This window comes from Lissotriton vulgaris, chromosome 7 (genome assembly GCF_964263255.1).
Source record: "Lissotriton vulgaris chromosome 7, aLisVul1.2, whole genome shotgun sequence".
NCBI lineage: Eukaryota > Metazoa > Chordata > Amphibia > Caudata > Salamandridae > Lissotriton > Lissotriton vulgaris.
Genome location: NC_141695.1, coordinates 1715520154 through 1715544335, shown reverse-complemented (window position 1 = coordinate 1715544335; position 24182 = coordinate 1715520154). Strand labels below are relative to the sequence as shown.

The 24182-nt window shown below is 44.2% G+C and overlaps 1 protein-coding gene across 2 annotated transcripts in view; it reads left to right on the top strand.

Annotated features, from left to right (window-relative positions):
* Nucleotides 1-15781, top strand: part of TAPBPL (TAP binding protein like) — a 62054-nt gene extending 46273 nt beyond the window's left edge. Inside the window, exons 7-8 of one of the 2 annotated variants that reach the window (XM_086932882.1) lie at nucleotides 6095-6129; nucleotides 14482-15781. In XM_086932882.1, the coding sequence (XP_086789008.1) occupies nucleotides 6095-6129; nucleotides 14482-14532 (86 nt within the window). In that variant the 3' untranslated portion in view covers nucleotides 14533-15781. Of the gene's footprint in view, nucleotides 1-6094; nucleotides 6130-6277 lie in introns of both variants that reach the window. The other variant, XM_086932883.1, reaches the window with a different exon arrangement.
* Nucleotides 15782-24182: the final 8401 nt, after the last annotated feature.

Below are 24182 nucleotides of genomic sequence, written 5' to 3'. Positions count from 1 at the left end.
TTGTTGCATCATATTTTAGCTTATCCATCAGGTTTCACTCAAACTATTGAGCAGAAGGGTGCCTGCGGCTGCGACAATAGGTCTCCGCAGGACACCCTTCATTTTGTTTTATTGTGTTCTTTTTATAAAACACCGCGCCAAAGATTTTTAGTGGGTGTCTTGAAGGACTCAAATATTATCCATGCTAAATCTGCTTTACTGTTTTTGCAAAGAGCCACTGAAACACGAACTCTATTTGCTATTATAAGTTTCCTTAAAATTGTTTTTAAACTGAGAAACACAGGCTGATGAAATTGGTGGGTTTGGTACCTAAAATGTTACACGGGGTCTTGTATCACATTTGCACTCTGGTTTTACCATTCACAAAAACTCCTCTTTTTAACTGGACGTTTCTTCTTGTTTCTTTTAAACAAATGTCATGTTGTTCAGAATTTTTTCAGTTGAGATTATGTACTATGATTATTATGTATTTTCATGATGGTTTTTAACCTTCGAAACAAATAAACGAACTGAACTGAACTGAGTCCTAGGGTAAGGGGGAAGAGAGAGGCAAACTGTCCCAACAACAGGCAGCAGTCTCTGTGTTGTTCTAGGGTCAGTGTAGGGGACAGGCTGACACCCTCCACTGACCCATCCTGTTCCTTGAGAGAAAGGAGGTCTATGCGAGGTTCACTGTCCTCCTCCACGCCATCATCCATGACCAGAAGCATGGTTACTTCGGGCCTCGCAAACTGGGGTTTGAGGCGATTGACATGCAAAACCCTAAAAGGTTTCCTGGGAGTCTTGAGGTCTACTAGACTTTACTCTTGCGCTGTCATCTCATAGCGCCCAGTCTTGCATTGCCCTTGGGTCCACAGGTTCTATCACCCACACTTTTTGGCCAGGCTGAAACTCGACAAGATTGGCCTTCTGGTCATACCTCTGTTTCATGACCTCCTGGCTGGCTACTAGATTCTCTATAACTTTCCTCCAGAAACGGTTAATCTGGGTAAGAAGTGCCAGCTTGTATCTGACCACATCCTTAGGGGTCTTCCTGTGAGCTTGCTCACCAGACTGAGAGGTCCTCTAGCAGGGTGCCCTTACAAAAGTTCAAAGGGGCTGAAGCCAACCCCCTTCTGCGGTACCTCACTGGAAGCAAACAAAAGGAATGGCAAAAGGACGTCTCACTTCCGCCTCAAAGGCTCTGATAGGCCCATGATCCTGCCTTTTGAAGGGCCTTGTTGGACCTTTTAAAAAGCCAGTTTGTTTGGGGGTTGTAAGGAGTAGAGAACTTGAAGGTTTCCGGACACTTCTTCCACATGGACTTCATGTACACTGACATTAAGTTGGTACCACGGTCAGATACCACCTACTTGGGGAACTCCACACAAGTAAAGATCCCCTTCAGTGCCCTGGCTACCACAGGCACAGTCACCATCCTCATAGGTATAACCTCTGGGTACTGAGTGGCATGGTCCAACAAGACCAAGATGAACCTGTTGCCAAGGGATGTCTTTGGGTCCAAAGGCCCAACAATGTCGATGCCCACCTGGTTAAAGGAAGTGCCAATGACAGGGAATGGCTGCAGGGGAGCCTTGCGCTTCTCTCCTGATTTGCCACTGGCCTGGCAAGTAGAGCATGACCTGCAGAACGCATCTGAGGCCAGCTCATCATGGGGCCAATAAAAGTGGGCGACAAGCCTTTCAAAGGTCTACTCCTGCCCTAGACGAATTCTGCCAGAGGTTCGTCAAGAAAAAGCTCCAGCAGGAAGGCCATGTAGCACTGGTGAACCACCAACACACAGGTTGCACCAGGCCCAGGAACCTTAGGCTCACTATAACTGAGAATATTCTCCCCATAAATTAGGTGATCACCAGAAGTGTCATCAGCTGGCTGGGCCTTGGCCTGCTGTCGTAGGCCCTCAAGAGTAGGGAACTCCATCTGTGCCTCACAGAGCTCCTCTCTGGTGGAACCACCTTTCTGCTGCCAGTTGGTCACCTCAGGTAGGTTTCCCAGGGCAGCAATGTCCTCCCCTGTAGGTTCCGGGGCCTCACCATTAGGCTCCACCTCCTCCAGGACCATGGGCATTTCAGGAGCAGGCTAACCACACCCCTGCGGGGGTCCTCTTTTTGGCAGGCACGTGGGCCATTTTCTCCAAGCTCCAGGTCCTCCTTACTAACCGCTCAGATGGTCATATACAGTGTGGTCAGACACATCCACTTAGGCAATCCTAACATCTCCAAGTGTGACCTGAGCTCCACCTCCTTCCAGATGGTGTGCTATAGGTAATTGCCAAGTAGACATTCCACAAGCAAGGATGAACTCCGCTACCCTCTAGGAACCACTCAAAGGGAACCAGAGCCACTGGGTAGTGACTCTTATGGTTGTCGGCGGCAAAAACTTGATGGAATGCATTAGGGACTACCTGCTCTAAGGTCAACAGGTGATATCTGAAAGTTGTCATGCTGGCTCCAGTTTCTCTCACAGCCTCAACCCTTGGCCTATTGATGGTGACCCATTTCCTATATTTCCTTGTGTTACTAGGCATGTGACTTCTGTGCACCCTCTCTCCGTCTCTCCTGGGATGCAAGGGTAACCTCTATGCTATGCCTTACACAATCCGGGGCAATCTTCTCCCCAAGCACTACGCTAACCACAACTGATATCTGCCTACCAGTGGGGGGGGGGGGGGGGTTGAGTTGTGCCCACTTTTTTGCATGCCCCTTGTAGCGCCCAATCTGTTGATATTCATAGCACATAGCGTGTGCCTTCCGTGAAGACTTACTGTCAGGTAACCATTTCTTTTTTTGTTCTGGTGGGGATTACCCCCTTAGATCTAAATTTGGGTCCTTGAGAGAACTCCCTGTTTTTGTTTGTCCCCTGCCCCCTCTTTCTTCTGATGAGGACCTTGCCCACCCATGTGGTGAGACCTTCTGATGGACCCTGGTGCTGAGTCAGCAGTCTGCTTTCTTTGCAACCTCCCTGGGGTCAGTGAGCTTAATGTCAATAAGGTGTTGGCAAACATCTGCAAAACAAAGACTGAACATATGCCCTCTTCCGATCAAACGTACTGCCTCGATAATCCATTACTTCATTGTCCTTCACCTAACCTCCCAGTGTCTTGTAAAAGGAGTCCACACAATCCACCCAGGACTGCTGGGTAGCTTCTGGCTGTCCCCAAACATCTGCCTGTACTTCTCAGGGGTAAGGCCATACTTTCTGTCAAGGGTTTCCTTCATGGAGGGATACCTCATCTTGCCCCCTTATCTAGAGCAAGTAGGGCATCCCTCCCCTCACTAGGGATGCACTTCCAGAGGCTAGCCCCCCAATCCTCCGCAAGGATCCTATGCATCTGTATACCCACCTCATAAGTGTCAAACCACTTGTCAATATTGTCCCCCACAATAGGTAGACACCAGATCTTCTGGAATATAAAACCTCTTATCTCAAAAAGAAACTGCAGCTATGCTGCCACTGAGTTTGCTGGACTCTGCTTTCCTAGCCCTTATGACTAGCTTTCTAAGGCTCCTATCTTGAGCAATTTTCCTTTCTTCTCATTCCATAGCCAGTTTCTTCTCCCCCATCGCCAGTTTCTTTTCCTCCATGGCCAATTTCAGCTGGGCCATCTGCAGCCTTACCTCCTTCCCAGCCTTCCTGTATACCAGCTCCTCTAGGGGAAGGCCTTGAGAGAACATTCTGCTCTCTGCTGTGGTACGGAGTTCCAACTCAGGAGTCTAGTCATCCCCCTCAGCTGATGGCTGCATCTCAGGGCTGGTATCCAGGCCCTCCATATCATCGTCTCCATCCTAGTTCTCTGTGGTGACTGGCAACTGGTGGGCCTACACCCATGCTCACAAAGCCTTCTGCCTTCTTGGTGCTCCTTTTGGCGGGCAGCCCCCTCTCTTTGCAAAACTCCTGGAGCTCCACCACATTGTTGCTTTACAGGGTGGGGAGCTCAGATTTCACCTTTGCATGTGAAGCCACAGACACCAACAGTCCGATAGGATAGGGGTGAATGAGAAAAAGCAAAAGAATATCAAACAAAAAAACATTTAGACTTTAGTTAACAATCCTGACATGCCAACACTCCAACCTCAAACATATCAAATATAACAGGAAATATATAAACTTGAAACCCCCATTTTAAACTTCCAATGATCTAAAGTTTTATTTAACCTCTTGGATGCTCATGACGAGCTGAGCCCTTCTGAGCCACGGTGCTCCTGTGCTCATGACAAGCTCAGTTCGTCATGGCCCGTGGAACGCTCAGGTGCGGGGAGAATTCACCCCGCAGTGCTGAGCGTTCCACGGGAGGCAATGCACCTGTGACAAGCTGAGCTCGTCATGAGCACAGAAGCGCCGTAGCTCATGACGAGCTCAGCTCGTCATGAGCATGGGGCCGCTGTGCGCGCCCCCTCCCCCCCAGCACAGTGGGAGATTAACCAGCGCAGCGAAGGAGTTAACACTATCCAGGACACTTTATGCATGTACAGCTTTAGTTTATGGCACAAGCGCAATTGCTACGTAGCCTCTGTTTGCACTTGAATTGTCTGTGAAAGCTACAGGATTTAGTGTTTGGTTCTAAATCTCCAACATTTGGCATTTTCTTTACATTGATAGTTTGCAGGCAGGTACTTTTCTTCACAACATTTTAATATTTTCTATGGTTCTGACCTAAAAATTAAAAACCTTTCTCTTTCCTTAATACATCCACATTTTGTGAGTTAGATGAAAAAGTCATCATTATCCTGGATTAGCCGTATTTTTCGAATAGTATCTGAAACTCTGACCTGTACTTGAGCTGCCCTTATCTTTTGTAAGTTTATGTTAAGTTTAAGTTTAGGGCCCTATCATCGTTGAGCCAAAGAGTTGTCAAGTGCTGCTAAGGCTGTGCCTAGCCAGGTGTGATGTCTGCTAGAATTGTGACACAAACCTTCAAGAAAGCGCTCAGATCCAGAGCATTGCTTTGCCTTTGCTTGCTGCTGATGGAGTCAAAAAATTATCCAATTTGAAGTTGTAACATTGTCTTTAGGCTTCATGGTCCAATACTTCTATAGCTTTTCTATAGCTTGTTTAGAATATATGTTATAAAGAGTATGGAGAAACTGTTCAACAGAAGCAAAGTAATATAACTATAACTTAGAAGAAAGGAATTAGAGGGTAAATTATTGTAGGTTCCAAAAACTGCGAAGGACAGTCTTGTTTGGATAATGTACAGTCTCTTCTGCCTTCTAGGTCAAAGTGCTTGGAGACCTTTAAAGGACCTTGCAGGTAGATTCATCAAGCATTTTTGCGAACGCAAACTGTGCGAATCGCAAAATTCGGCCGTTTGCGCCCGCAAAAATGGCATTTGAGATTCATCAACGGTTCATGAACTCGCAATTTGACAATTCGCAAATAATTGCGAATTATCAAATTGCGATCGCATTTAAGGAATCTCAATTTGAGATTCCTTAAATGCTATTCATGAATCTTTTAAAATTTGCGAATTTGCAATTTCTGGCCGCTATTTACCGCGAACTCTGACTTCGTGGTAAATAGCGAAAACTTAAAAAAATGCACTTTAGTGCATTTTTCTAAGTGGTATGTTACACACACACATGTCCTTTGGACATGTGTGTGCGCAACATACGACTACATTTCCATTTCAGGGGTGCTACAGGGTGTCCTTTGGACACCCCTGGCACCCTTGAAATCGCATTCTTATTTGCGATTAGCAAATTGCTAATCGCAAATAAGGATTGACTCCCCATTATTCCTATGGGCCTTTAGGCCCATAGGAATGAATGGGGAGTTATTCCTCATTTGCGATTAGCAATTTGCTAATCGCAAATAAGCAGGCTGTAGGAATCGCAATTTATTTCGCAATTTCTACATGAATCCCGATTTTGCGAGTCCTTAATAGCGATTCCTTAATAATCGCTATTAAGGACTCGCAAATCGGGACATTGATGAATCTGGCTGTTGGTTCCTTCTAAAAGTATAGAAATATTCAAACCACCATCATATTTTCCTGAAACTAACAGAAGTTGTGTCATTTGTGAATTTGACCATTAGCTGTGCTCTATCGTTTCCCAACCTTTGAGATTGAAGTTGTGCCTTGTTTTTGTTACAGGCCGCGCAAGAGCGAGCGACGCCGAAGGGCAGAAGGTAATGCAAGCATGCTTTACAGAGGGTATGGGCTATTCTGGGGTATGCAGGGGAGGGTTAAGAGCAAAGGATGATAAATGAGAGTCCAGAATGTGAATGTGAGGTGTAGTAATACCTCAGTGATCCTTTTTCTCTCTATCCATTCCAGCTAAAATTAAATTAAAATAAGTAGAGAAGTAACCATAGAGCTGTCCTGCTGGAGATCTTCAGATGGTGCAGACGCAAAGCTGCAAGTAGAAACCTAAAGTGGAAACAACCTTCCCAGTTGTAATCATTACTACTGGCTTTAAAGACTAGTGAATGTTTTGGAAACTTGTAGTCCTCTCCTTGTTCCTGTACCTTCAATGTCTGCTGTTTTGTTTCTGGACATTTTTCATGCCTCTTCGCTGGACTTTTGGAAAAAATACACGGATGTTAACCAATGATGCCCACACCTATCTTGTTAATGCAGAATGGCAAATTAACACTCATGTGTTCTTATCCCAGAATAAAAGATATGTATCTGGTTCAGGAAAGGACTGTACAGAATTGACACTCAAGAATTGAAGAAAGAAACCATTGTTAGTGTTGTATGTTGTGACAGTGATGTTTCCCCTTCCTAGCCATGATGTGATGTATTGTTATGGTTCCCTGTGTGATGTCATGTGGTTCCCCAGGAGTTTGTGGCTGTCAGCGGGAACCTGTAGAGACTGAGCTTATGAGATCAAGCTCCTGATGGGGCACTGACTGCTGTACGGATCTACATGATAGAAAATTTGTAAATGCGGCCTCCAGGGGTAGATCTTTTCCTGTGTGCACTCATTCTTTGTTGTAACACTGGAAATGAGAAAGGGATGAGTGGACGACCGGTATTTGGAGCTTTAGATGTAGGGGGCCTTAAAATTTACCGATTCTGCAAATTACCGATTCGGTAAATTTACCGAATTGGTAATTTGAGATGTAGGTGGCACTGAAAACAGTGCCACAGGGCCTTAAGGATTCGTTATTTACCACCAACTATTAGTTGGTGGTAAATAACGAATACCTGTGTATATGCAAATCTGTGCACGTACACCTGTGCCATTTGGCACACATACATGCCCTGATGGCATGTATATGTGTCACATGGCACACAAGCCTGAATCAGGGGTGCAACAGGGTGTCAGTGACACCTTGTCACCCTTGACTATTCGGTAATTTTACTGAATCAGTAAATACCGATTCGGTAATTACCGAATCGTAACGATTCGGTAATTGTTACCGAATATTTACCTACATGGCATTTACCGATTTGTAAATACCGAATCGGTAAAATTCGGTATTTACGAATCGGTAAATGCCATTTACCTACATCTGGCCCCAAGTGGTTGGACTTAACTGTTAAGTTTTCATGGGAAAAGTTGTTTAGTTTGAGTGTCCTGTTTTACAAATCATCAGGATTTATGACGTTTTTAAGCAATATGCATACAGATGAGTATCCCAGTGATACTCTGGTACTCCCTGATACTCACTGGGAGTACTGTGCCATGGTTTGATGGCGTTTGTTCATTGTCTCTGTGCTTGTGTCCTTATGGCAAATGTTTAAGAAAGGTTGTGACTCTATGCTTGTGTTAGATGCACACTTCAGTTTATAAGTCTTGACACAGAAAAAGAAGGGGTGTATGGCTGAAGGTGTTTGCTTTCCAATGTTTGTGGTCATCTCTGAGGCTGGGCCAGTAGGGCAAGATCTGGTGATGTCACCTGAGATGTTGTAAGTTGGGGAGAACGTGGAGGGTCAGTTGAAGAGTGGCTCTCCAGTCGCCAGGCACTTGCAGGAGTAACCAGTGCTACTAATAATGATGGCACATTTATTCCAGTAGTGTAGGTTTTTTCTTGAGTGAGGTGTTACCTACAAGACATGGCAACAGGGATGACCTGTGTAGTAGGCAGGTTTCACCACAAGACCTGCATGTTCCTCTTGATGCAACGTGATCTAATATCGGGCAAATTTCATTCATCAGAGTAAGGGACCGTATGGTGAAAGAAGGTACTGTTCAGTTTTGTACTTGGCGTTTCCAACTTAAGGTACCCATAAGCTGGGGGTAAAGAACATCATTGTAACTGCACTAATCATGTACGTCTCCAGCGACACCAACTCGGTAGGCTGTTAAGTTGTGTGGAGTGTGACGCTGTTGTTCTCACCTGCACCTATAAGGATCCCTCCCACACTAGTGCATCTACAACACAATGTTCCTCTCATGTCACCGCATGCACACTGTTAAGTGTCGCTAGTGTGAAGTCATGTTAGTGCTACCGTGGATGGGCAGTTCAGAAAGTACCAAAGCGTAACACAGGCTCATCCGCTGAAAGTTGCAGGATCTACACTGCAGATGTTGCAACAGAAGTCAGAACATTAGTGTCTAGTGGAGCTCTCCAGCTGCAAGATAAAGAATAGAAGACAAAACCTGCTTACGTGGAAATGAGTCATGGGTGACCAACATCTTTATGTTTGATTTCATGGACAATTTCTCTTGAGGATGAATTCTGTTGACAGCACGGGCTGCATTCAGGATTACCTGATGATACAGCGAGTTGTTTGGACAAATTCTAGAACAGCTCTACTGAGAGTAATCTATACTGAACTTTTCTCAGCACTATGCATGAAGTCTAATTAGTTATTTTAAATTATTGTGTTCATTTGTTATGTTAATTATTTTAGTTTGTTTTGTCAGTTTGTTGTGTTTTCTAAAATGCGGATTGTTAAAAGGCTGCAGCCGATGATGTCCACACCACTGTTATTTCTCTCAGATGTGGTAGTTTCACGTCTTTCTTCGAAGCATTGGAAACAACTATTCAACTCCTACCTGATAGCTATAGATGGGAAAAATTTATCCACAATGTTGGCATCAAATCGAGGAACATTTATGAGAGGCTTGATGAACTGGCTATCAGCAATGGTGGGGGCGAACAGAGGGTTATTAATGAAAAGTTTGTGATAATGGTAGAGAAACAGTTTGAAACACGTAAATGTAGTCTTAATAAACGACAAACTTGATGTAAGCCAGCAGAAGACAACAATGTGTAGATGACTATGTTGCTAGTTTCCAAATCTGGCTTGAACATGTGAATTTCATGACCTGGTGGACTCTTTAAATTAGGGCCAACTGGTGTGATGCACTAATGCCCACAAAGTACAAGAAAAACTTTTATCAAAAAGTCAAAAGCTAAATAAAGTTATTGCCTTTGTACATGGCAGGGTGAAGGAGATGAATAATGTTGACAGAGTTATATTAATGTGGTAACAGAATTTACTGGACGACTGAGACTAGTTCTGTGGTGAAAGATAAATCAACGATGGTGAATACTGAACTAGAAAAAGGAGCAAGTGGAAGAATGAGTGAAATTAGGGCTAAATATTTAATAAGTATCTTATGATTATGTAATAACACTTGTAAATTTGCGAGAGATGCAAGAAGTGTGGAAGGCAGGAGCAATGCGCAAGGTTTTAAAAGGTTGGCAGAGTACAGCACATTGATGACATTCAAGATGTTGTAAAAAGGATAATCCTCATCTAAGTGTGACTGATTTGAATCCCATAGTCAAAGAGTGTGTCCTAAAGGTGGGTAGCCAGACAGTAATTGGATCTGAGTTCGCCTTACACTTTAATTGTTGACCGTAATTGAGAGAGAATTTTTTGAAGCAATGAACTTAAGTTGGCCAAACCAAACATAGATCTTGGAGGATATGGCAAGACTAAGATTGAGTTGATTGGTTATACTTGCATGAAAATTGAGCACAAAGGAAGGGTGACAGTAATCAAGGTCTATCTGATAAAGAGAGGTGACAATTTTTTGGGTCGGACACATCAGCCCAGTCTAGATATCCCACAAAACCTCAGTGCACCTCCTCAAGTGATGATGGTCATGCATTTAAGCAATGTTGAAGACATTCTAAAAAAGATACAGAAAGTCTTTAAAAATAGTTTGAGATTAATCAAATATTTTGAATATATGATTTGTGCTGGTCTAATCAGTAATAATACTTTCTGAGACAACAAAGGATTCTACTTCTACCAAGGGGAGTCCAACCCTTGCTAATTTCTGCCCTTTGCCTATAGATGATTCTTTGGCTGCTATTAAGAGTTTGAAGACGAGTTCCCCTTCCGACCCATGCCCTCCTGCAATGTTGGCTAAGTTAACCCAGGTTATTGACCCAAATGTAAACGGTGTATTAAACACCTCTCTACAATCTGGCAAGGTTCCGGCCCACTGGAAAAACGCAAAAGTCATACCATTACTTAAAAAAAACAGCGGATCATAAATTACCGGCCAATTATAGACTGTTTGGCTCAGCTTTAAGCACTACCCTGTTTAATGTATATCTTACACCATTAGTGGTATTGGTGTAGATTTTGGGAGCTAAAGAGATTTCATATGCAGATGACACACAACTTCTCTTCTACTGTGGAAAGGGAGAAGAATTTGCTGGGTAGGCTATTAAAAACTGCCTCTCTAAGGTGTTCCAGTGGTTGGCAATTCATTGGCTAAAATGCAACCCGGATAAGACTGAGATTATGATCTTCGGTTCATCTTCCCTAACCTATAGAGATCTTTCTGGCAGAAGGATGCTTTGCTTCCGGGCCCTCAACAGGGCTCAGTGAGGAGCTTAGGCATCAAATTTAACAGTGCCCTTTCATTCCAACCACAGATCCAGGATCTGGTAGGTTCCTGCTTTAGGACGCTGTGGATACTGAAAAAAAACTTGCCCAACTTGTCAGAGTCTTCCAAGAGAATGGTAATACAAGCGCTAATAACCTCCAAATTGGATTACGTGAATGCTCTCTACTTAGGCCTTCCTGAGAATCGCCTAGGTAGACTTCAGGTGGTTCAGAACTCGGCAGACCAGTTGTTTTTTAATCTCCCTCTGAGAACACATATGCCCTCCTATCTGGAGGCCCTCAAATTGCTTCCAATAAAACGGGATATTATTTAAAGATCTGGTTCTGGTACAAAAAGCCCTGCATAGCGCAAGGGCCAGCTATCTGAGGTAGAGGATCCATGACTATCTCCCTGCCAGGCTCTTCTTCAGAACACTTGGCTACAGTCCCAAGAATCTATCGACTTAAAGCAGGCGGCAGATCCTTTTCTTATTTGGGGTCGGTCACGTGGAACGAACTCCCTAGAAAACTACGGACTACACAGGATCTCTCTGCCTCTAAGAAAAAACGAAAGACTTGGTTCTTCCGTCAATCTGCGTAGGTCTTAGCTGTAGGTGGCGTTATGTCTGTTTAGCACCAGCACACTCTTTGGAGTGGCTACGTGCTGTACACATCTCTATAACATAACGTAACAACAAAGTAGGAGAAAATGTGTGTTCCACAATGTAAGGAAAGTTCCCAGTATGATTCTTGGCTTTTTAATACAAGAATGATATATGTTGGAGAAGATTAAAGCCTCTCAATGCCTTATGATTGGCGGTCTGGTGGAGAATATAAGACTATGTGGAGATTTTTCTGATCTGAATCCTAATTTGTGGGTAGACGGGCATCCGTTACCAAACATAGTGGAAGAATTACCGACGTTGAGGGTACACAACTTTTCAGAGTGATGGGTTTATCATTTGCATATCCTCGAATACAGTTGAAGGGAGGATGTAGACATCTTAACTCATTTCTGTCAGCTCCGGGGCTTATTGTTTTGTTAGGATGCCTTTTGGCTTGGCATTTGTGGTTCCATATTTCTGGAACGGGTCATGAAAAGTGCTCTGGCGAGCATAGATCAGGTGATATTCTTCCTGGATGTTATTTTAGCACATGACAATGATTGGGGAGACGACATTTGAGTTTTGATTGAGGTCCTGAAAAATTAGCGAAGACTAGTTCCACTGTAAAGAAAGAGAAGAGTCCGTTTTGTGTAGATCGAGTCACTTATCACACAATTTCTGCTGAAGGTATTAACCCAAAATGGATTTGCTAGATCGATAATCAATGCACCTGTTGCAATTGATAAAGACCAGCTAGGCTGATTTCTTGGCTTAGATGAGTACTATTCCAAATTTGTTCTGAACTTTGCACAGATGGCACATCCTATGACCGTGGTGACAATTTTCAGTGCCAGAATGATGTCCAAATACTCAGGTAATACATTGGTAGAATGTCCACTTTGATATACACTAGAGGACTGTTTTGAATTTGGACACTAGTTTGCTCGGATTAGGCTTTGTGAGTACTCATATTACTGTGAGGAAAGAGTGGTGGCATTTTCCACCTATTCCCTTTGGGAGGTGATTCCAACTACTCTATGATTTAGGGAGAAGCACTTGCTTGCTATTGGGTCATCAGTCACTTCAGATTCTTCGATTGGGGTGTACACTTTGTAGGTTGAAGTGATCGTCAAGCACGAGTTAAGGTGTTCACATGTAAGTGTATGGAAAGGTGATAGTGATTTCAGTTTCACAGTAGAGTATTTGCAGTGTTTGAACAACAAAGCAGCTCATTGCTTCTGTAGGCTTCCAGCAAATGACGTGTTTATTAAGACCCAGGCCATCTTTATTCATAGGGTGTGTCTAAGCCCCCGGATAACTGTATTCACAGGGTTTGTCTGAATTCAGTAGAGAAAATCGAGTGGGAGGGTGCCAGAGAAAAGGGAGCAGATAATATCTTAGTGGGTATTAGAAACACCATGGTGAAGGTCTGACCCAATTTTATTGCATTATCGGATATAGATAAGGTGTTTTGGAATATGAGGGATGAGTTAGGTTTATTTGGAGGTGAATTCTTCAGAGGAGGTAGATTGACCCCTCCAGTTGGTATGAGGGAAAAGAATTGTAAATCTTTCCCTTGAACACCATTTGGAAATGAATCGGACTAAGGCTTCGTCTAGGAGAGGTATTGGTGGCTCAACGTGGATCGCATGGTGGAGGATGGTGTTACATGATGCAGCTGGCACGCAAGGAGGGATACGTGTAGGGTAATAAGGGAGACTTCTTAGTCACCTTTTGATGTCTCCAAAGAAGTGGAGTCCAAACTGGGCTTGGCTATCATGAGTCCCTTTAATTTGTTTGACATGATGCTGCAGGTGGATTAAACCACTAAGTTGGTCGCCAGTAGATATGTAAGTTGCATCACCACTGGCACTGTTCTTGAATATTTGAGGTATGAGTTTGCCTCTGACGGTGTGCACAAAGTGTTGTTTACAGACAACTGTGTTCAGTTCATCCCTGATGCAATGGATGGGAATGCTTTTAGTTTTTGCAGTGTTCTCCACAAGTCTGACCTGTACACTCCGGAAACCAAGGGGTGGCTGAGGGTATGAATAGGTTAATGGGGAGATGTGTTCTGAGAGCAATGGAGTTAGAAAGCCCTTGAAGTAAAAGTTACATACAACACTTTGGGCTCTCTGACAGACACATGGTGACCACCAGTCACTATTCGTTGTGGTCCAAAGAGGATGCATAATACGTTTTGGTTTGAAATTGAAACCCATGTGGTTGAGGTGTGTAAGAAACCAGGCTGCACTGAAGAGTGTGTCTTTTGAGAAAATTAAACCACATCATGGCAAATACAGAGTTGGTTTGACAGGAGCCACTGGGTGAAGAATCAAGTGTGCAATGTGAGTGGTACACTGTTGGTAAAGAAACAAATGTGGACTAGGAAAGGATCACCTGAACCTTTGGCCCATTTTAAGATAATGGGTGTCAGAGGAATGTAATGGTGGTGGAATCGGAGATGTGTGGAGCATGTCTAGACTTGAGTGATACAAGGCGCCTTCTAGTAAGAATGTTCTTTCTGGAAGGAAGGTAGAAGTGGAACATGGTGTTTTGGAGTGCTGCAAAATGAGATCTGTCTAGCTTAAGAATCTTGTAGTGGGACCTATTACTCATGCTTAGATGGGTGCAGCTGTGATTTTTTTGTCTGGCTAATTAGAGCAACTTGGGTCTTTTCTCTTAGGGTACTTGCACTAGGGGTCAGAGTTGTTATATTATTTCTTTTGTTTTTCTTTTTTTGCTGTACATAAACGTTTACTTTAAGGAACTCTCTTTTTCAGTCTTAACTTTATTTCAGTACCGAACAGGATGTGTTGTAGTTAGCAGTGCGGCTGGGCATGTGGGTAGGAATGTGGGAAGTAAGAGAATGCAGATAGTCATTTTAGAAGCGATTGTCCAGTTGCCTGGTCCCTAGTGGTGTAACTGTGCCTACTGATAAAGATGGCACATTTGTTCTAGTGGTGTAGACTTTTCCACCAGTGAGGAGCTATCTGCAACACTTCACATTGATACATCCCTCAAACTTGGAGCATTTAAATTTACTGTGATTTAGTAGGTCTAATCTCGAAAGAAATTAAAAAATCAACTGCACTGAAATGGCTTGGAAGTTTAATTGTGTTTTCTCTTTAGCTTACTAGGTCCTCATTTGTGAAGGGCAGCGTGGGTCCTGGTGTACAGTGAGCCCTGGGCCAACGTCTGACCATATTCGTTATGCTTAGGACAACGACTGGAACAAGCAACCAAGAAATGGAAGGAATGCTTGAATTAATCTCACTCACTGGCAATCACTGTAACTGCACCCCTCTGTGCCACTCTGAAAAGACACAAGCCATATACAAATTACTCTTGGTCCTGTTCTTATAGGAACAGTCCAGACCGACCTGCCCCCTTCAGACATGAATGAAAGTAATCTTGGACTGTTTTTCCCCCTTTTGCACCTCATCAGTGAGTCCAGTGGCACACTGAGCACTGGACTCATTCTCTGCATTTTCCAAATCTTGCCTTCAGTTGCGAGAGCTCCTTCTTCCTCCGTCACAACCCACCACCCCCCCCCCCCCCACTGTGCTTATCTGTACCTCACAACATCTTCTGTTACATTCACCCTGCCTGGCCCAAGCAATAACATTTTGCTAACTGGCTTCATGGGGGTTCTTGTCAGCGTGAATGAGGTGTGTGTTCAATGTCAGGGAAAAAAGGGTATTTCTAGAAATGAGTTGTGTAAGGGAATATGCTTTTAATTTTTATTGGTCTATGTCGTAGACATTGAATTTTGTATCTAAATTAAAAAAAATACATATGCTAAATTGAGGGTTGAATAATGGCTTTCTGGATGAGTATGAACTACAATTGGAAAAGAAATTGCATTTGTGATGCTGGTGCAGGAGTTGAAGCATTATTTTGGGATATTAAAGGCAAAACAGAAAGTGATTTACAGGGCATGGCTGGGAATAATTTGAGCATTTCTTCCATCACTTTGTTGCAAGACATGAGGAGAGTGGAAGTAACTCTTGTGTTACTGGTGGCCATGGGTCTATCGAGTGTGCTGCACAGCAATGGACCGTGGCATTTGGTTTCAGCTTGTATATTTCAGTGTAAAAGTATATGTGGAACTGTTTTTTGAAATACACATTCAGGAGAAGCTCATTTTTGATGTTATGTACCTTGTTCAATGAATATATTTTGGTCACTTGTGGTTTTAGGTGTCTTTTCATATGCTTATGAACAGATGCTTGAGAGATATTACAAAGCACTAAAGGTTTACACATGTTAATGGTTGTTCGCAGTTTCATTTTTCAACCTGCAAGTTTTTTTTTAAACTAATTTGTCAGAAAATGTATATACAGAAAACTGTGAACAGATCTGTGGCTCTGACATTGAATTGGATGTAATAAAAATACATAATAAAAGCGCCTTTGCAACCTGTACAACATTTATATTGTTGGTCATTGAGTTGGATTTCTTATCATGTAAATGAGTTGGGAACTTCCTTCTAGCCTGTCAGAATTAAGCGCATGTTAACATTTGATAAACCAAACCTAAAGGAGTGCATAGTTCACGTCAGCCTGCCATTAAATGGAACCATCCTTGCAAATCAACCCTTAAGAAAATAAGTGAATAATTATACAAACATCAGGTGGCCTGCTTGATGAAGCAAGACCACAGGTCAACCTGAGACCTGGAACCTGACCCGGCCTGACCCGGCCTTACAGATGCTCTCCCCGGTGAGGGGTACTGGGGCTGCGAGCTGCGTGTAATTCATAACGTGGTGATTTTATTGACAACTTGTTTTATCCTTCACCAGCACTTGGAGCGTTTTTAAACCTGATTACATTTTACTATATTGGTGCGCTTTTATTTGGGGGCTTTCAAAGAATTAAGGGGAATGATTTTGTGAGGCACACTGACACTCTTACCATCCTCTAACGCCCTCACTCGGCACTGCCGCTTTTGCCAACACTCGGCGACGGTGGGCGCCATATTGAGTGAGGCGGGGAGAGCGCTCTAGTCGCGCCGTCCTCCCGCCCTCTTAGAATATTTAATTGGCCTTTTCCTCGCGCTCGGTGCCTTACAGATGCTCTCCCCGGTGAGGGGTACTAGGTCTGCGAGCTGCGTGTAATTCATAACGTGGTGAGTTTATTGACAACTTGTTTTATCCTTCACCAGCACTTGGAGCGTTTTTAAACCTGATTACATTTTACTATATTGGTGCGCTTTTATTTGGGGGCTTTCAAAGAATTAAGGGGAATGATTTTGTGAGGCACACTGACACTCTTACCATCCTCTATCGCCCTCACTCGGCACTGCCGCTTTTGCCAACACTCGGCGACGGTGGGCGCCATATTGAGTGAGGCGGGGAGAGCGCTCTAGTTGCGCCGTCCTCCCACCCTCTTTTCTCCCTATAATATGTGTAGGCCGGCCAGACGGTGCAGCGGGCTGGCGCAGCGGGCGCGCCGGACGCGCGCCGAAGCCGCGCCTAAGCCAAGCCCGTCTGCGCCCGTCCGCGACCGGACTGCGCCGGGCGCTGGGCATGCTGCTCGATTACCGCTCTCTATCAGGTATGATAACAAAGATTTACTCTCCCTACGTTATAAAACAGTCACCGAGCGTACGGACTGTCCCCCTATTTATCCCCTTATCTGCCCCCTTCTATGTCCCCATTGCAAATGGTCACCCCCTACAATAACTTCAGATGTACCCGACTTGACTTGCACTTCAAAGAATAACCTCACTCACTTTAAGGGAGGTCTTATTAATGCCAGATCTCTAGCCTGTCACTGCCAAGACATACATGATTTAATATTAGACCATGAGTTAGATGCTCTTTTCATCACTGAAACCTGGCTCAATGATTCATCCAACCCTGATTTGGCCACTGCCCTCCCTTCAGATTTTACCATCTTTAGGCGAGACAGACCCATTGGACGTGGTGGCGGTGTAGCACTTGTCATTAAGAAAGCCTTTACCTGCCATACTTTTGATTTAGGCCACCTTAAAGACAGCGAGGGCATAGGTTTTTCAATTAAAATCAACGCTTCCACCTCCTTTTCGGGGGGATTCTTTTACCGCCCTCCTGGAAATGCCACTCCTTTCCTAGACTCTCTAGATGAGGTTCTTGGAGCACTTATGGTACAGTACCCCAACTTCACACTATTAGGTGACATGAACCTACATTTGGAATCTCAGGTTGACCCCCACACCACTTCCTTTCAACACTCTTTAAACATCTTTGGACTATCCCAACGTGTCACCGCTGCTACTCACCGCGCTGGACATACTCTTGACGGCATCTGCTCTAATCTCTCAACCTTGACCACGTCCCTCCCGATACCTCAAATCTGGACTGATCACTGTTTTATCCCGTTTGATATTGTGCTACCAGCCCCTGCCTTATCCAGCACGAAGCGGTCCCACACCTCCTTCACAGTTAACTGGAAGAAGGTGACGGAACGCATTATGCAGGTTTCTCAACCTCTTCCTCAATCCCCTAAAGTCACTGGAGATGTTGTAGTTGATTCTCGCAATTTCCACACTTGGATGGACCAAATTGTTTCGGATAATACCGAATCTAAAAGCCCTCATGCAAAATGTTTTAAGAGAAAGCCTAACGCTCCCTGGTTCACTCAGACTTTATCTGATAGTCATCTTCTCTGTCGAAGATTAGAAAGACAGTGGAGGAAAATGTACGACGAGGCTGCAAGAGCACTGTATGTCAAACAGAGGAAACTTTATTTTGCCAACATAAAAACGGCAAAAAAGGAATATTTTACTAAGGTCATAAATGAAGCCCAGCAAAACTAAAAAACTGTCTTCACAATAGTTAAGTCTTTCACCCATCCTAAAGCCCTCATGCCCGAAATCCCACCTTCAAATCGCAGACTTCTTCGTAGATAAAATCGTTAACATACAGAAAGACTTTCCTCTTCCTCCGTCCAATTCCTCAGAGGTAACTGACAACCACCCCCCGCTTTCCAGTTTTAAACCTGTTTCCCTTCAACAAACAAGCAAGGCAATTCTGGCATGCAAATCAGGAGCCCCCACTGACTCCTGTCCTCCTATCATTTCGCATCACTTGATCGACGCAGTAACCCCCCACATTAATATCATTATTAATGAATCCCTCGATTCCGGGCTAGTGCCGAACGACTGGAAGAAGGCCATTGTTAAGCCCCTGATGAAGAAGCAGATCAAATCGCCTACGGATCTTACCAACATGCGCCCTATCTCGCTACTACCCGTCCTTAGTAAAATCACGGAACGGTTAGTACATGATGAGCTAAAAACATTTATAGAGGCCCACAACATCCTGCATCCCCAACAGTCGGGTTTCCGCTCCGGCCACTCCACTGAAACAGCCTTGATCGAACTAGCTGACTCCATCAAGTTTTTGCAGGATGAGGGTAGGCAAGCTGTCATCATCCTGCTTGACCTTACAGCAGCGTTCGACACTATCTCGCATGTCATACTAATCAACAGAATGCGAGAGATCGGCGTGACAGGCACAGTCTTGGCATGGATTACATCTTTCCTTTCCAATAGGTCCCAGACTGTGTCCCTGGGTCCCTTTCTATCCAGCGAAAAATCCATCACATCAGGAGTGCCCCAGGGGTCCATATTAAGTCCTCTCTTTTTTAACATCTATATGGCGCCCCTCCTCGCTGTGATAGAATCACATGGGATCCTCGTCACGTCATATGCCGACGACACACAACTTGTCGTCACCATCGACAAAAAATGGTCGGATGCAGATCTACGTTTTGAAAACTGCCTCTCTGATGTATTCAAATGGCTGAATAAGAACCATCTAAGATGCAATAGTGCCAAGACAAAAATCATACCGCTGGGTAAAGATCTATCTTTCTGTCCGAAAGACTGGTGGCCCACGGGATCGGAGGCCCCCCCTAGTGCAGTACCATCAGCACGGAACCTTGGCGTGCAATTCGATTCACTCCTCTCTTTCGACGACCACGTCAGGATCGCTGCTGGTCGCTGTTTTGGACTTATTAAATCTTTGAAATTTTTTTTTGATTTCCTCCCCATTGCAGCTAGAAAATCAGTCGCGGTAGCTTTAATACTCTCCCGACTTGATTACTGCAATGGATTAATGGCTGGAGTTAAAAAGTCCACCCTCAGAAAGCTGCAGAGCGTACAACATGCTGCTGCGAGACTGGTCTTAAAACTCCCCAGAAGGTCATCAGCTTCAGCTGCACTAAAATCTCTGCACTGGCTACCATTGCATAAAAGAATCCTTTTTAAATTGCTTCTCACTGTTTTCAAATCCATGCAAAACACAGGGCCTCATTACCTCGCTAATCGCTTTACGCGTTATAATCCCTCGAGATGCCTTAGATCCTCCGGGACAAATCTCATCACGATTCCCAGATTTAAATACAAAACCAAGGGTGGGAAAACCTTCACTGTCCTGGCAGCCAAGGCATGGAACAACCTACCAGCCAACCTAAGACTAATCGAAAAGGAGAGCCTTTTCAGAAAACTCCTTAAGACATGGGTGTACCAACAACCAGACACCTCCGTACTGGCAGCCATCTAGTTCCATATCTTCATCATATTCCATCTTTCATTTATGTACCGCAGACATGAAGAGACATTACATCCAAATTAAATAACATGTAGACAGGCATCTGCTGTATATGGGTTTAACTTGAAATAGTGGCTCTGCCTAAATTCAGGCTGTTGTGTGGTCTAGTGTGTGTTTTTTATTATGTGGTCTTGTGTTTGTGAGTTCTCGGTTTCCAAAGACACGTTCTCCTGAGTTTTCAAGGCCTATAGACCCAAACCTCTGCTGTGAATAAGCCCCGACAGTTATTTAGTAAAGCAATCCCTACTATATTACTACCGCTTTAAGAATTCTTTCCATTTTCGAGAATGTGTTGTGAACTGACCATAAGAAATTGAAATGTACACAGTCTTAATAGCTCAAACAGGGGGAGAAAAGATATTGGATCTGAAAACAAGGACTATAGACATTGCTTTCTACAAGAGTCATTTCAGATGCTGAAGATAAATAAATGGTTGAGAAAGTCATGCATAATACCTTTTCTTCCAAAGCTGGGTGCTTCAATTGCAAACGCAATTAATAGTGAATGCTGGCTACCAGAAAAGATGATGGAGAAGGTGCCTAGTAATTAATGGATGCAATCTGGGAGCATTTTCTACCTTAAGGAACAGACCTAATACTTTGCATCTCTCATTGGCCCTCAGCTGACAGCTGTTGGAGTCACAGCTAAGATGCATGCGAGGCAATAGAAAAACACCTTCATTCATTAAATGACTCATACACGATGCAGCTAATTTAAAGCTTTGTTTTACTGTTACTGTGAGCTTTGCATTGGTGTATTGCTCTCCATTGTGCTGTGATGTGATAAATAGAATATGTTTGTGTAAGCATATTGTCCCATTTGCTCACCCTTAACTGTGTAAGTCATTGCTAGTCTGGTTTATTGTGATTTCATGTTAGAATGCTGGGGAATTAAGAGATGGTTGACAGAGCTGGAGGAAGGAGCCTGTTCCTGCCTCTGTGTATTGCTGGGGACTGATAGTGGAATTAATGGTTAAGAGCAATTTCCGTGTTTTCTCGTTACTACGTTTTGGTGACGAGGATGGGGTGGGACTGAAACATACTAAGGGATAATCTACATAGCACCCGGAACACGGCTTGAAGACATGAATTAAATATAACACCTCCTCAGCCTTGGAAGAATGGGAAGAAGGACCACAGAGCCCATAAAGTTCAAAGACTATTTATGTAAATATTAGTAAATGCAAATTTGTTGCCTTTATTCATATGTGGCTTTTTATCCTATGAAGGCACATATATCATGGTTATTGTTTATTTTCCAGGTTTGTTATTTATAGGATATATTATGGGTTTCTGGATATTCTTCTGTGACATGAAATGAAAATATTTATTGGGAAGGGGATGTCCTGTGATTTAATATAGCCTTATAGCAAGCCTATTAAAGGCCCGCTCCAGCGTTAAAAGCCCAAGCCAAAGTTGACAGCCTTTAACAAGGGATTGGGACTTTAACCCGTTGACTGCGACGCGAATTCCGCTGCGGTGCGGGTGATTTAATGAGTGGATGTATTTCGGACAGCCCCCAGCCGTCCTCCGCACATGTCCACTGTGACTTGGACTGCCGGGGGCCGTCCGACACACCGGGAGGGTTAATGCTGGTACAGCCATCTGCTTAGGGCTATAAGGCTATTAAAACATTCTGCCACCAGAGGGCAGAATGTTCTAACAAATGAAACAACGGCCTCACGGAGCCCGAGGGGACTGAAATCCTATCGGGCTCCGTAAGGCCTTTGTTCACAGGAACAGCTTGAACAAACATTGGAATTTTGAAGCTCCGGGCTTCTACCGGCCATTAGAAGCCTGGGAACTCCATTGTCTTCAATGGAACTCCCAACATTACAATGCTCTAATAAATAGAATATGTTTATGTAAGCAATTGTCCCTTTTGTCCACCCGTAACTGTATAGGTCATTGCTAGACTGTGGGTTATTGTGATGTAGTGTTAGAATGTTTGGGACTCAAGAGGTGGAGGAAGGAGCCTGTCTCTACTCTCCGTGTATTGCTGGGGACTTATACTGGAATACATGGTTAAAAGGGCTTTCAGTGTGCTCTTGTTACTACACATTCTTGTTTCCTGCAATTTTGTATCCTCATCTAGTTCACAACCTCTCCTTTCCATGAATGCAATGATGCCTAATCTCTTCCAATGCTCTGTTCTTCACGCCAGTCCTTTGCGCAATGCTAGAAAGCTCATACTAGTTATGTCATCTAAATCCTATTAATTGGAGTCACCACATAAGAATCTGAGTAAATGCATGCAATGATTTCCCAGAGAACATAAGATTACACTTAATAATGAATTAACCACTGGATTTAACTACTAACCTCGAGCTTGTGTGCTCCTGACCATAAAGTGCTTCAACCTCATCATGGGTAGTAAGTGCTATTTAAGTGCAATTTACAATCATTAAAATACAATTAAAAGACAGTGTTCTATTTGAGCCGTGGTATGAGACAAACTCACCTATCAATTTTGATCTCTTTACTCTTTAAATCTGACTCCCACGAGTGTGAATCACAGAACCACGTAGGCTATATGGTGATCCAGAGTCTCGCGCTTTCATCCCCTGTGTCTATTGAGTGTGTGTACATGTGTAGCGCTTATACAGTGAATGGGCTGTGTGTCTGAGTGAGCCTAAGTACTGAGTCCTGTGAGCTCTATTTTGGGGATGTACGTTGTTACAACGCATGCTTTTACCATGCATGCTGTAACAACGCAAGTTTTAAAACGCATTCCATTTCAACGCATTACACTTGGGGGTGATGGATAGTGAATAGTTTAATTGACTATTCCAACACCAGTCCCCGTGGACACTAGGGAAGGTGTTGGATAGTAAATTAAAACGATTCCCTATCCTAGAGCGCCCCCAGTGTAATGCATTGTAATGGTTTTCGTTTTAAAGTCTGCGTTGTAATAGCACTGCGTGCTAAAAGTTGCGTTATAAAGGTTGTTCCCCCTATTTTGGATACCCTTGGCCGGGCATATCACAAGATGTAGGGCGAGGGCTGCTCTCCGAGGCAGTGGAAGTCTTTTGCCTTTATTCCTGTGGCTAGAGGGTGGAGATGCTAACACTGAAGTGAGGAGACTGGAGACCGGTCTGGTAGAAAAAAATCCTTAAGGCATTTCGATAACAAGGGACTGCTGATTAGTTCTTCTTGGGCAGTGCTATTTGGTGTATGGTAAGGATGAGAGGTGGGAGCACAGTTTCTGTTGGTGAGGAGGTTTTTAGGTTAGGCCTACACTTTTCTCCACCCGTTTACTGCTTAAGCTGCAATGATGGCAGCTTGCTGGAGAAACCTCACACTTCACTGTGAATTTGTTGCACCACTGTTGAGACAGCCCCAGTGCTGCTTGCTGTGAGAAGCATCACTCTACACAAAGGTTGTGTCTGGAGAATAGCCTGAGGATACTTGAAAGGAGAAACACCCCAAACCAGTTCCTGGTGTTTGAGACAGTGAATCAACATCCCAGGACAGGAAAATGTGTATACGAATGAGGCCCAAATCACCCCATTTTATTCTAGGTTTAAGTCTTTCATGAACAGGGAAGCAAGTGCTTCAAAGAGTACTCTAGGACCTGCAGGGGGAATAGGGCAGGTGTCTGTCTGCCAGCCAGTCTGCCAGGAGTGAGGAGACTTCACCTGAACCCTGCACTTTCTGGTAGAGGAGCTAAGGACCTGCCTGCAGTACCAGAAGCCTGCCTTCCTGCAGAGAGAAGGGAGTCTGTCATGCCCTGCAGGAGAAGAGATTCCCAGGGTTTATCGGTGACTGAGGGACATCCAGACAGAGAGCTGACTACCTGAGAATGAGAGGTTCGTGGTGCAAAGGGTCTCATTGGATTTCCAGCTGGTTCCTTATGGGAACTGTTTTAGGTAGCTGGAACAGAGCTTAATCTGTAGTGGTTACTGAGTCGGTCCGAGTGGAGATGCAAGTGTCTACATCAGTAAACAACCAACCCACTGTCCGAAACAGCCAAAGCAGTCGTGCGGCACCTGCAGTCATAGTACAAAGATGGGCGATCTCGTAAACAGAACCATCGCCCGCGCCTGGCCTACCCTGTGGCACCTGGCACGGTCTTCGCTTGCAGCAGGCCCAACCTGCAGGAGTGCTGTGGGCCAGGACATCTGCTTCATAGGGACCTGGCCACAGGCCCTGCTATCTAGAAGCCACCAGGGAGGCAATTCGTCTAAGGGAACTCAATAGGAGTAGTAGAGGTGGGTGAGCCAGATAATTCCTT